Genomic DNA, 14,359 nt, shown 5'->3' with positions numbered 1-14,359 from the left:
CACACAAAACAATAATAAAGCGTTTTCAAAAATTCCTTTAATTGGAAGAATGAATAAATACATCAGGAATGTTCTTTGTTATTTCAGTACAAAAGTTGGCATTTTTAATTAGACAGCGATAACATGCAACGTAAAGTGAGGACAAAAATAACGATAACGAATAAAAAAGATAAACAGCATTCACTCTCAGGTGGTGATAAGACTACATCTTCTCTTAGATACGTGATAATGCTACATCTTAAGTTATGTTATTTCCCCCCAATGTATTGTAAAACACACAATAAAAAATGTTACTTGCAACTTTACTTTGCTTCGAGAGGTGAATTGAATTTGTCCGTCGTTACGTGAACGTAACATCTGACGAGGCTGTTGATAGGAAATCACGTGACCTAGAAGAAGTAAAATCATAGGACTGTTGTTTGTGTACCTTTTTCAACTTGTTTTTAAAGCATGGAGTCAAGAATTATATTCTAGAATGACGCATCAGTGGTCTGAAACATTAATCTATTAACACACGCATGCAATATCAATGTGAGAACAGAACAAACATGGTTTTACAGAAAATTCCCATTTAACTTCACAACATTATTTTTTGCTGGTGTCTTTCCAGCTGCCTGATCAATCCTTAATTAGGCTGTGTTCCAATCCAATACCACATACTCATTTTATACAGTGAATACTAGGCCTACATACCAAATATTGCAGCTTATTTAGTTATTAGCATACAATAACATCAACATACTTATACAAAACATTTTTTAAAAGATGTGCACCAACTATTCATTTTCAAACTGCGACTTTGGAATAGAGTGTATTACCCACAGCATGAGTCCTTTTCTAGTCTTTGCAACCACTCAAAGTCCATTACAACACAAGCCAGCATCCACCCATGCACACACACATTCATACACTGGTGCATGATTGAAGAGTTGAGTTTTAATGAGGGATTGAAAGTTGGCCTTTTGAACAAAACAAAATCAAGGTTTAAATGATAAGTTTGAGGACAATTCCAATGATGTGCTTCAGTTTCAGAGTTGTGGTAATGTTCATGCTGGTTCAGTGACACAGTGCCATACGGGGACAAGTCCAAATGTCTATTTAACTTGAGCTTATGTGAGGTATCTTTTTATGTTGACTTTTCGGGAAGTTTTATATCCATAGGTGGGATGTATCGAAGCTCTCAGAAAAGTTACATATTTTTTACTTAGATGTTTACAAGAACAACTCGCTTTCAAAATCAGACCAATGCCGCAGGAGAGCTGTATGGATGTGTTGTGTCTGGCCAGACACAACACTTCAGTTACCTCAAATAAAAGGAATGCACTTAATGACCATTAACAGGGTGTGATTTGCTAGGTGGATTTCTCCTTCTGGTCTTCAATTGAAATATATCGAAGTAAAGCTCTACAACAGGATAACAGTCTATTGTGCAAACAACAATAACATCAGAAATGGTCCACTGTTGCTCTGATGTGACATTAGAGATGACACCACAATGATGCTGTTTCTATTTGCCCTGAGCCATGGAGCAGAGGAGCTTCCCTGCCCATAGATGTACAGACACGTGTGTAAGAGGCACGACACACCACAGATGACCTTATCCTCAGTAAAGCAGAAAACAAATCACTAGTTAAGCTCAAGTTATACTATACTATATATTATTCTTTGAATGTCACTTTAAAAGCTGCAAGAAATAGCCTTGTTCAGGCCCCTTTTCACAAACAGCACAACACATCATTAGTGCTGCATGTATCCACAGAATTCCTCCTCCTCCTCTTCATCTTCCTCCTCTTCTTCTTTTGTCTCTTCATGCTGCATCTCACCATCACAGGTGTTGAGACAGCTAGAGAAAGTGTCCGCAAGTGTGCCTTCAGTAATGTCTTCTTGTGTGGGTAGCAATAATGCCACGGCTGTCTGATCATCTGACTCAGTTTGTGAGTGTGTGTGCAGGAGAGGCTCCAGATCAGAAAGTTGCAAAAGGTCTGTGGGAGAATCTCTTGTGTTGTGCTCCTCTTCCTCGCATACAGCCAGCGCAGCGAGGGTGACTGAGAACAGATTGATATTCCCTGAGCTCTCACACACCTGCTCCTGCTCCACCTCCCCTGTCATTGTTCCATCAGACAGGAGAGCTCCTTCAGCTTTGGGCTCATCTTCATCAAGACCCCCCACATGTGGTGCCTCAATCTCCAGTACTGTGTCCGGTACCTGCGTCCCCCGCGTCAAACTGCCAGAGCCCCCTGACGCAGACACCTTGCTGTTTCCCGACACATCAACAGAGTCCTGGCAGGAATTTTCCCCCGAGGAAAATCCTCTATTCATGTACATCTTTCCCTCTTCGTCTTCATCCTCGTCACTCGAGTCTGCGCCCCTGGTGGCGGGTTGTGGAGTTGTGGCATTGTAGGGCTTCTTCGGTCTCTCCCTCCCTGCACTAACGGAGATATTGTCAGGGATTGTCCTCTCCGGTGTCAGGGTGTAGCCTTGGCTCTGAGCCTCCTAGGGTAGCAAAGAGGGAGAGAAGAGATATCTATTACAGTGTAATAGATATGTCAACTTAGAAATGCACCATCCCCAGGAATCATCTATTCAACATAATGTAATAATGGTGCCAAAGGGAGCCAAGACAGCAAATGTTCTGTGTGAAACATGATGGTTAAGTTGAAGCTACGGTATCCACTGTAAGTGTCAGTCTTGTTAAAGCTGATTTTTGGAATGGCTGTAGTGGCCAAACGGTGGTACTACAGCATCCAAGACGTCATTTTGGTCATACAAAAACGTTTTCCCGTTGACTTACATTTTCAATGAGATAAATTAACTATCCAGTAAGAACACTTTTACAACCCTATTTTAAATAATTGGGGCTGTAAATGTTGCTAATGCACCAAAAGAAGATGGGATGAAGCTTTAATGGAAAAAAAGACATTGGTGCACATAAATATCAGATGCTGTTTGAATAGCTCTTTGTTTGAAGCATACTGACTTCAAAGTACAGTTAGAGAGAATGGAATAGTTAAAGCACCATGTATTGTCATTTTTGGGGATCTATTGGCATAAATAGAATGAAATATTCAGAGATATGTTCTTATTAGTTTATAATCGCTGTAGACTAAACACTAGAAGTGGACGTTGTCAGCGTGAGGTAACCCCTTAGTTTGTAGGCTTCTGTTTGGAGGCCTTGATGGTCGCCCTCTGTGTTTTTTGGCCGAACCATTGTGGTTTTGTAATACCAGAAGTGACATGAGAGGGCGGATCAAAAAACACCCATAAGCTGAAAAAGACAGATAAGAAAACTTGAAAATTGAACCACAAAATAGTGTAATTGTCTTCTTTTGAAACCAGTGAAGTTTAAGGCACTTGTCTTGGGCTTCTATTTCAGAACCAAAGTTGAAAGTGGCTGCTTTATATAACATGGGAAACTAAGGATTGAAGTGGTTTGCTTCCTAAAACATTTGGCAGATGAAGAGTTTATCAAACTAATGCCCAAGCAAGAAAAGGGAGACATTTTCCCTGGAGAAAAGCCTTGAGTGCTGTCTGTGCTCTTCTTTCGATTAAATAACTCTCCAGTTCTGATCTAATTCACAGCATACAGGCACCTAGAGAGGACCTTACACATGTTGAAGTTGTTTTTACCTTAAGGCAACTAGGTTTTCTGACATGCTTGGAAAGGGACTAAAGGGGTATTTATTTAGCATCTGCAACTTCACTTTCCAATAAATACTTTTCATTGTTCCTTTAAGGGTTCATTTGCCTACTTAGAAGCATGTTTCGACCTGTTGTTAAAAGTGTATAATGAAAATAAAGAACTTCAATGGGATGGATGGATTGACGGACAGATAGACAGACGGATATATATATATATATATATATATAGATATATAGTTCTTACAATAAGTGCTCTAGGTAGAGTTGCCTTCAGTTTACAGAGGAATCCAGTGTAGTAGAGGCCAAACATGGAGGTCATCACAACACCAATACCAACAATCAGAACGGCAGCAACTGTACCTAAAACAACAGGGTCTGAACACACACACACACACACACACACACACACACACACACACACACACACACACACACACACACACACACACACACACACACACACACACACACACACACACACACACACACACACACACACACACACACACACACACACACACACACACACACACACACACACACACACACACACACACACACACACACACACACACACACACACACACACACACACACACACACACACACACACACACACACACACACACATTAAAATCGTCAGTGTTGAAGTGTAACATGTTACAAAGGTAGACACAGATATAGGGCCAGGGGCGGACAGGCCACCGGGACGTTCGGGACGAATCCCGATGGGCCAGTACTGAAGTGGGCCGCCCCCTGTCGACAATTTTCTAGCGGTATTTACTTGCGGTACCGAAGTGGGCCGGTCGAGAGTCCCGGGCTGATTTGTAGTCCCGCCAAGTTTGCTGTTTATACATTTGAAACTTTGCTTAGAAAGTGGCGTATGCATTCTTTTGAGCAGGCACAATGTTAAGCAAGAGGGCATGTTCTCTCCCCTCAGTCCTGAGAATTGTACGACTACAGTATAGTGCATAAAAGTTGCGGTGCACATTGATTGTCCTGATTTGTGATTGTTGGACTCTAACAGTCTTAAGGAGGCAGAAGCTCAATCCGTAGGGGCTTGGTTTATAGAACAGATTGTCAACGGAGGGTTCAATAAAGTATGCCTTATTCTTCTATTTGAGATTGTGATCTAAGCAGATTAGAACTTGCTCAAGTGGGTATCCTGCAATTGGTGGACTTAAAGAGGGTTTATACAATCAAAGAAATGCTATAAAGAATAACTTTTGAGCTTTGGTTACATGTTGGGTAAGGATGGAACCCCTGGCCAGCATCTCATTAATAACATATCAACTGAACGATTAATCGATTTTAAATCGAAATCGCGATTTGAAATGATGCGATTATCAAATCGCAAAGCCTGCGATTTTTTTAAACTTTTTTTTTTTTTTTTCTTGTGTGTCAGTCATCCACACCAATCAGAAGTGCTGTGCTCCACATGTACCAGCCATTGTTAACCACTCAGAAGTGGCCCATGATAGAAGGTGATAGACAGATTGATCCAATAGGCGCGTTCACACCGCAGTACTTTTCCCACAAAGGTTCATCAGAACTTAGTTCATCAGAACTCTCTAGTTCTGATGAGCTAAGTACAGATCGCGTTCACACCAGAATAAGTCCCTGAGGGAGGATTAGGCAAATGAAGCCGCTGTCGTCACTTCTTCTTCTTCTGCTTTGGGTTTACTGGCGCACCGCAAACAACTTCACGGCGTATACTGCCACCCGGAGTCCCCGGAGTTGGTGAAGGCTTCAGTAGAAGCTGCTGGGACTCCCAGCAGCTTCTACTGAAGCCTTTAGAGTAAATCGCCAGAACGCCGACACCTCCTCATCTCCACCGCTCCCATGTTTTTTTTTGTGTTGCCATAAGTTAGTCTCTCTGCGTTTCTGTGCTAATACTAATGCTAATCATGCTAATGCAAGGATAATAAAATGGCGGCTTCACAAAACTTTTTGGGAGTTTGACGGGCGTGGTTTGCATTCCACCCAGCCAATCAGACATAGTAACCTTTTTCTCCCACGGAAGTACATGCTCTATAGCAGGGACTGAAAAGGGAGTGAAAAGGTTCTCATTAACTAATTTTAGTTCCGGCTGTTTTTGGTGTGAACGCGACATTTCGGAACTATATCGGAACTAAAGTGGGAAAAGTACTGCGGTGTGAACGCGGCTAATCACATGCCAAGTATTTTTTAAAGTGCCTGCCCTTTTCTAAATGGCTTCCAATGGAGCTCTCCTAGATGGTTTGGTGAAACAAACCATCTGAGTCAGGTTAGTAATGCTCCATCAGATGTGTTACATCTATTACAGGGTGAATCTTAAACTGTAGCTTGACTTTAAAGCAACCCAATGGAAGTTTCATGTGAGTTTAGTTATTTCACTCGTAGCTCGGGCTGCGGGGGTGCTAGAGACGGGAGCATGTTGATATGACCTTCCTAGCCGGAGTTATAGCCGGATTTTTCAATAAACTTACGTTGGGTCGCTTAAAAACAAATATCGCAATTCGAATCGCAATATTTGTCAGAAAAATCGCAATTAGATTTTTTCCCAAAATCGTGCAGCCCTATTAACAACATCATAAACATCAGCTCTGACATTTCAGCTCACCTCTACTTGGTTCCACAATACCGGTGAAGATGCACTTCAAAGCAGATGGCTCTGTGTTTTTATTCGTATTGATCTTTGTTTCCACCTGTACACAGTACTCTGTACCATTCTGTAGGTTGGTCAGAGTAATACTCGTTTCTCTTGTTTCCATGGACCACTTCATCTAAATATGGAGAATGAACTTGATTACAATTAGGTCCTTTATTAAGGTGCAATAAAAGTGAGCGACATGTGGGAGGTTGGGTTTACTGTGTGCGAGATATAGAACATTTTACAATCATTCAAAGAAATACATAGTATGACATAAAGTGAGATATGGACGTCTTACCCCTTCTTCTTCCGGTTTCCACCAAGACACTACGAAGCGAGCGCCATAAAATGTCTTCATACTCTTATTAAGTTTTGCACTCCTGTCAGCTTCAGGGAAGGAAATGTTGACCCGGATGCAGTTGCCACATCCAAGTAGTGAGGCATTTGGTGGACCTATTTTAGCTTGTGACAAGAAGAAAGAATATACAAATATGAAAGACAAAAATAATCCCTCTCAATCATCAGTTACAGAAGTGTGTGGTGGTGCCTCAGAGGATCTCCAAAGTCTGTAGGAATTTCATGAGAAGCCATCCCATCAATGTTAAAACATTTCCTCCAGCATCTCATTAGGCTTAAAAACAATTGATAGGAAGGCTATGCAATGAATGACATCATCAAGGCATGTAGGTTTTTATTAGATTAAAAAGTAGGCTATTCTTTTTTAAAACAAGTTCTGTTGATTGCATGATGCAAAATAACAAAAAACACACAAGCCTACACCGTTGCTGTTCACACAAAGAATCTCCCTCCACTTTGGGCCTACTCATATAGAAAGTGAAACTGGAGACGGAGACCACCAGCTACCTCCACCAGTTTGGCCACTCAGAATAGATTCAACCCTCCTTAAACAATGTAGCATCATGCTGCTTGTGGCAATGATTACAGGGGCTGGGGTTGACAGCTATTTTCATGTTATGCTACTTTGTACTACTTTACTACATTTTGGAAGCAACTTTTTTATTTTTTATTCCACTACATTTATTTTACAGATTTATAGTTACTTTATCAATTCAGATTTTGAGTCACAATAGAAAAATCTTTTAGAATATGATTATTTGGTATAAATGTAACCATCCAACATTGTATTTAAGTAACTAAAACCATGAGTGGGTTAACAGAAAATGTATTGCCAGCGATTATTTAATAAAACAATATTTCACAGTAACAGCTTCTTAGATGTGAAGATTTGCTTTAAAATATTCTAAACTATATCAAAGAAGAAAAAGTGTTTAGTTTAAGTTAGGGCGGCTCAATTAATCATATTTTAATCGCAATTACGATTTTGGCTTGCAACGATTATGAAAACAAAATAATCGAAATAAAACGGTTATTGGTCTTTCAGTTGAATTATACTTAAAGATCAGGGCAATCAACTGTTAAAAACATACTGTTAAACATTTTTTTTTCAATAAATTGATGTTTTCAAAGTAAATGGATAATCGCTTTTAATAATCGTGATATCAATTATTGACCCAAATAATCGAGATTAAGATTTTTGCCATAATCGAGCAGCCCTAGTTTGAGTACATTTTTCCTAATTGTATTTAAATACTTTCACATAAATCACATTCTTGTTACAGTGCTTTTACTTGAAATTGAGTATTTTTATTTGTACTTTTACTCAAGTAAAGAATCTGAATACTTTTCCACCACTGGTGCAGTTAATTTGGGCTGGGGTGAAAGCTCTGGATTGAAGCCTGGTGCTGATCAAACAGCCAGGCTCAACCTCAAAACGTGGGTCTCTGACTTTTAAAGTGTAAAGAAGTCCAATCAACATGTTTTCTGTCATGCGTAAAACTTCATGTATACTCTGCATAGTTTGTGTAAAAAGTCAGTGTGAACGGGAATCGGATCAGAACTAAAACGCAGCTATGTCTCTCTTTTCCCCTGGTCTGGACCAAATGAACGGTACTGGTGTGAATGAACCCTTAGCCTTATCTCATAGCAACCAATGTATTATTTCATTCAATAAATCCAAGGTAAAAACCATGCAGGTAAAAAGATGCTCATGTGACGTACTTTGTGTGAAAGGTTGGAAGATGTATGGTTTGGACTCTGCAGACAGGGTTTGGTTGTAAGACGCCTGGACAGTCAGCTCATATTCGACTTCGCTCTTAAGTTTCAGCTTAATGGATGTAGTCTTTGAGGACGGTGTCTTTTTGCTTGCTTTCTTCTCCACCCTGCAGAATGAGAAACATAGAAAATACTAGTAATGACTATTATTACACTTGTGATTAATCACCGATTGTTATTGTGATTAGTACGATACATTTTTTAAACCTATTGACAGCACTTGTCTAAATAGTTCCTGGTCAACAATGATGACCTATGGCACAGAGGAAGTAGATTGCGCTTCATATTCACACACACACAATAATGTTAGTAGGATCATCTTTGTTGGTTTTCCTTTTTCCAAAGGATTTGGTAAGAACATTTCTCCTTTACAATTTAGTAACACAGTGAAGAAATAACACGAATGGCTTGCTAAGATTACCATAACACATGAGCATTTCAACGGTTGTAAGTTCAATACATCATTGAAATAAACCATGTGAATTCAGTTCTGTCAAAGCAAATACAATCATATGTAATATGAACCTTCACAATGACTGTCAAAACCAAAGATTAGATCATGTGAAACTAGACACACACAAACACTCCTTCCCAAAGCTTTTTATAGGAGAATCATCAGTTCCTTAAAAACAATCAGCGGGCCCCTCTGTGGCCACAGCTGCTTTGCACACTCTAGATACAACAACAGATGGAAACAAACAGCGCTCTGACCATCATTCACGGTCCACAAAAGTAGAGGTTAAAGAGTTAAAAAGTTCCACCCACTCAGAAATTCCATCAAAGAAGGCGCTTTAGTTAGCCTTAGATTTACAGACAGACGATCGGAGTAAAAACGTCACCAAATGAAAAGGTTGCGGTTTTCACTCGCTGTTGTTCAGGGAGGCTGATAAAACTGAAAAGACTGATATGACGTGACAAAAGATTTTCGAACTATATTCACTAAATATTTGGTGACTGATAGCAGTAGTTTGGGCAACCTGGGCATAGTTTCTGGGAGTCACCAGATGTTTATGGTGGTCAAAATAAAATAATAAAATAACATACATCTGAAGGATTTTTTTTGACATCACAAGGGATATCATTTTTCTGGAGTACATTTAATGAATTTGAGTGTCTGATGGGGGATTTCAAAGAATGCATCAAACAGCCACAGTGCGTGGAGCACATCGGACACCGGCTAGGTGCTACAGTAACTGCGTAAAGTCAAAAACACCTGATTTTTCTGGGGTGGGGGTCACAAATCCAAAAGGCTAAGAACACCGGTCTATAGAACTGCAGTCTGACATCAAGAGTTAAGGACCTATTGTCTTGTGTGCACTACATGCAAGATTTAGTTTCCACTCGGCTGAATTGAACATAGATTATGCATACTGACACCAAAGCCGCTGTAAAGGTTTGATTGGCAGAAAGTAGCTCTCTGTAATTCCCCACTGTGTTTCACTACCGATACAAAGGCTGGCAGCCTACGGGTGTATAGTTCTAACATATTAACCACAACATCCTTGGCCCTACTGGGGACCTTTGTTGCATGTCAGCCCCCCCATCTCTGTTTCCTTTCATTTCCTGTTGTCTCTCGTCTGTGTCTAGGCTGAAGGTAGAGAAGCTGTCCCCAGGATGTATCCTGACTGAGAAAATGTTATACATCCAAGGACATGTTTTTCTTTAAAGGAAAAATCTGATTAGTAACAACTTGGGTTTACACTAAAGAATTCTCAAATCAGTGTCCGCTTGACTCTGTCCGAGAGCTTTCGAATCAATTAGAGTCAACTTTGGTCCGTTGTCATGGAATTGATCAAACGTTCCATTATTCTGAACTCTTTAACCCTTAGATGCCCGAGTGACTGGACCCTACACTCTTCCATAAGTGGGTCAAAAAGGACCCGTATTAGAATAATGTGTTTTTATGCCATTTTTGTGATTTTGGTTAAGAAAAATCACTTGTATAATATTTAGTATTATATTTTGGTTCCCACTAGAAATATTTTATATTTAATTTTGCACTATTTATAATTTTAGAAATTGTATTTACATTTAAAAAAAAAAAAAACGTCCATAGAAAATGCATGCGGGTCATTTTTGACCCACTTATGGAAGCTTGGGGTAGTAAAAAAAAACTATAATTTTTTTAAATGTAAATTAAAAAAGTGAATGCCATGATATCCAGAACATGTTTTTTGAGGAATAGCTGGAATATGAAATGATACAAAAATGTACTTACAAAGATACTTCAGGAAAACCACCTCAACGGGTCCAAAAAGACCCACTTATGGAAGCTTGGGGTAGTAATACAAAAACAAAAATTTCTTAAAATGTATAACATTTAAATTAAAAATTTGAATGGCATGATATTCAAAACATGTTTTTTGAGGAATAGCTGGAATATGAAATGATAAAAAAAGGTAATTACAAAGATACTCTAAGAAAACCACTTCACCGGGTCAAAAAAGACCCACTTATGCATCTAAGGGTTAAGGAAGTGAAGTTGACTTTGAGTGGAAATTGTTGTCAACAGGTTCAAGAAACAACGGTCAAGCTTAACTTGGCTTTTTCCTACAATCCTCAATCAGTTACATCTGATAGGTTAACATTACCAGAGGACCAAAGTACACACATGTTCATAAATTGCTGCTCATGATCTCATAAAGCACCAGAACACGGTGGTATGTAAGGCATGTCTTTAGCAGCTTGGTTAATGATTGTACTGCCTGCTTACGTCTTTCATCAAATGCTGTCTGTCAGCTTGAGCTGGATTGATGTTCAGTGATACTACCACATTTCTAGATCCTCATCCATAAACAGGGAGTAAATGACTATCATAACCATAGAACACATGTTATGAGTTGTGACAATAAAAGTCAAGTTGTAACAAATTATAGTTTTCCTTGAATCACAACTCCTATACGCAAGCTGTCACTTTATACATTAATTACAAATATTCTATTAGTTATGTTATCTTGGTGAGCGAGGTGCTCATCAGGATTGATGAACATTCAAACACACGATCACAGCCCTCAGGAGCCGTTTAGGGTTCAGTGTCTTTTACAAAGACCTTTCTTCATGCCAGTGATACTGAGAGAACCATATCCGCCCCACATACCATCTACACCACATGTGCATACTGATATGACTGGCTTATTACAAAGGCAATTCAAAGGAATATTAAAAACATGTTTTCTTGCAGATATGATGACAGTTAGATGAAGTTTGAAGGAGGGAGATCATTATTCCAAATGCTAGATGATCTGTCTTAGCTTGAGCATAATACAGATTTGATGAATCTAAAGTAAAGTATGGAAAAATTAAGCTCCTTTTGGAAATAAGTATAAATAATTCACTTTTGTTTCTTGAAAGCAAAAAACAACGTGTCCTGTAATTGGCTTCACAGAAGTATGCTGTGGGGTTTCCCAGAGGGTGAAACTAAGATGCTGCACCCCTGTTTTTTCCCCATCTTCAAGCTGTATGGTATGCTGATATGTATTACTGATATTGATATGTATTTTGATAGTTAAATAGAATATTGAAATTATTTGTCATTGTAAACAATTTCCCAAATTGATAAAAAAATATGTGTTTAAAAAAAAAAGAAACCACATTTATACGCAAGCAACGGAAAGCAACTCGAACTTTGCCTGCATTGCAGAAAGCAGTCAGGTAGTGGGTGCTGGAAAGCGTACAACACTACCGAAGAAAAAAGGTTGTGGTTAGATACCCGGCCCAAGGACATACTGGCGCTCGTATGAGTACGATTTTTAGAATGCAGTCTGATGGGACGTATTCTCCTACCCAGGGTACAATAATATCTCCATTTACAAGCCAAATGATGGTACATTTGCAAAAAGAAAGAAGATTTGCATTACTTACGCGCTAAAAACAAAACAACAATAATCTGTCTGCTGGCTGGTAAGTGGTAACTAACAGCTTGCTCCTACCCAAAGACCAAACTGCCATCAGACCATGTGCTGTAGGATATAAAAGCAGCCAATAAGACAGCGGGCGGGGGAAATACCTCTTGATGATTTTGTAATTTGTTCCTTGTGGGGTGCCGGGACCAGGATCCCAACTCAAGATATGGCGGAAGTTGACAGATTCCATAGAAAGATTGACCGGAGCAGGAAGGGAGCTGATAACTGTGTTAACAGGAAGTACATGATGGATTCAGAGCTACGAAGCAGCAGAAGGTACAAAGACACACTCGGCAGGACACATTAAGGACTCGTCAGATCTGATAACAGTGAGCAGTGTAGAGGAGAACAGAATCTGAGGTATTTGACAAATGTTTACGTAAATTATCTCATCTGATTGATCTTGGTTTACTTACCAGAATCAAGAAGGGACATGAGATAAAGAACTAGAGGCAGGCAGTCCATCCTTTCCTCACAAAGGCCCTGGCAGTGTGTGTCTCTCAGCCTCCGTACATGGCATGGTTACTGTGGAGAACAGAGCACAGGGATCCTTAGATCAGGTGTGTATGTTAAACAGGCAGAGGTGGATAAAGTACTCTGATCCTTTTCATCAGCAAAATCAAAATACTAAGGTTTTTAAATACTCCATTACAAGTAAGAATCCGGAATCCAGACTTTTACTGAGTAAAAATACAAAAGTATCAGGATCAAAATGTACTCAAAACACAAAAAGTAAAATAACTAATTTGGCATAATGGCCAGTAACATCAAGTGCAGAAGTATTATCAACCAAATGTACTGAAAGTATCAAAATTAAAAGTAGACTTTATGAAGAATGGCTCTCTTAAAGTATTTCATTATAAGATAATTTTATATTATTCTGTTTTTATGTATTCCAAAATAATCTTTCCATTCTTTTTTTTAAAGCTTAAAATGTAGTTTATTCAAGCTCACGCAATGTAGACAATGACATGAGGCTCATGAGTACTAGTACTAGCAGTGTTGGAAGAAGTACTTTAATTAAGTAAAAGTACAGTACATTATTAGCATTGAAATATACTTAAAGTACAAAAAGTAGAAGTACTCTATCTGAACTATGGCTTATTTCAAAAATACAAATGTAGATATTTAGATGTAGTTTGAATTACAGTACTGCATTTTACCATATCATCATATCATGTGTTTGACATGTACAAAGTAACTACGTAGTAACTGAGTGTTAAATAAATGTAATGAAGTAAATAGCAAAAATAATCACCTCTGAAATGTGGTCTGAAAAGTTTGAAATAGCATTAAATTGATATACTCAAATATACTACAAGCATGTCAAAACATTACTAAAGTGCAATACTTCGGTAAATATGATGACACCACTGTATATCATAATAATGTCCCAAATACTGGCTATGGTGTTTTTATTAACAGAGTTTAGGCTGGCATAACTGATCAACAAAAAGTGAATTTAACTTAATTCTAACATAAAGGGAAACACAACGTAGTATTCGTAATACACTTAACATTAGCGCTTATCTTCTGAGGAAGTTCAATGCTAACTTAGTTGCTGTATTAGCTTACAGTTGTTCTCCTAGTCATAGTAAATACAGGTTGATCCGCATTTACAGAGAACTGGCAGGCTGAGTGGCATTTCTGTTCTTGTTTAACTCTTATAAACAGGACTGTTAACTTATAGGTAAAACACAAACTAACATTTCCACCCATGACATTGACTCTTCAGTTAACACTCACCGACACAGGCTGACAGGCGTTTCAATGTCCAAGAAAGAAAAGCGAAATATACGTGCTGTCAACATTTTGCCCAAAGTGACGTCAGAATACACTGAAGATACATCTACTTCCTGTCGCGCCTTCAATGTAAAATTCTTACTGTCAAATACCTGTGGCAACATTTCAGTTAAAAGACAAAAGGAATGTACTGCAGCGTAGGTTTGTCACATAAGGTTCATTTAATCGTTCTGTACAATCTTTTATACATTTAATTCCCATGGCTTTCGATGTATTAAAGTACCACTTATTATACCTTTCTCTGTCTATG

At 38.8% G+C, this 14,359-nt stretch overlaps 1 protein-coding gene across 1 annotated transcript; it reads right to left on the bottom strand.

Moving 5' to 3' along the window:
* Positions 1 to 17: 17 nt before the first annotated feature.
* On the bottom strand, positions 18 to 14,132 carry crfb1 (cytokine receptor family member b1). Its single transcript, XM_079663386.1, has 8 exons — positions 14,053 to 14,132; positions 12,723 to 12,831; positions 12,411 to 12,531; positions 8,351 to 8,511; positions 6,570 to 6,733; positions 6,242 to 6,404; positions 3,884 to 4,014; positions 18 to 2,493 (listed from the first exon to the last, which is right to left on the bottom strand). Exons 2-8 carry the CDS (start codon positions 12,769 to 12,771, stop codon positions 1,738 to 1,740), a joined length of 1,545 nt encoding a protein of 514 aa, XP_079519512.1. The 5' UTR covers positions 12,772 to 12,831; positions 14,053 to 14,132; the 3' UTR covers positions 18 to 1,737.
* Positions 14,133 to 14,359: the final 227 nt, after the last annotated feature.

The sequence above is a fragment of the Notothenia rossii genome (assembly GCF_949606895.1).
Source record: "Notothenia rossii genome assembly, chromosome: 2".
NCBI lineage: Eukaryota > Metazoa > Chordata > Actinopteri > Perciformes > Nototheniidae > Notothenia > Notothenia rossii.
The sequence above is the reverse complement of the archived record's forward strand: the minus strand, read 5'-3'. Positions and strand labels throughout refer to the sequence as shown.

What these genes read in the sequence shown, in the direction of transcription:
- crfb1 (XM_079663386.1), bottom strand. Translation starts at nt 12,771, where the DNA reads ATGGACTGCCTGCCTCTAGTTCTTTATCTCATGTCCCTTCTTGATTCT. An exon ending in AATTACAAAATCATCAAGAG is followed by an intron (nt 8,512 to 12,410) that starts GTATTTCCCCCG and finishes CTCATTCTGCAG; the next exon opens with GGTGGAGAAGAAAGCAAGCA. An exon ending in CTCTACCTAGAGCACTTATT is followed by an intron (nt 2,494 to 3,883) that starts GTAAGAACTATA and finishes TTGCTACCCTAG; the next exon opens with GAGGCTCAGAGCCAAGGCTA.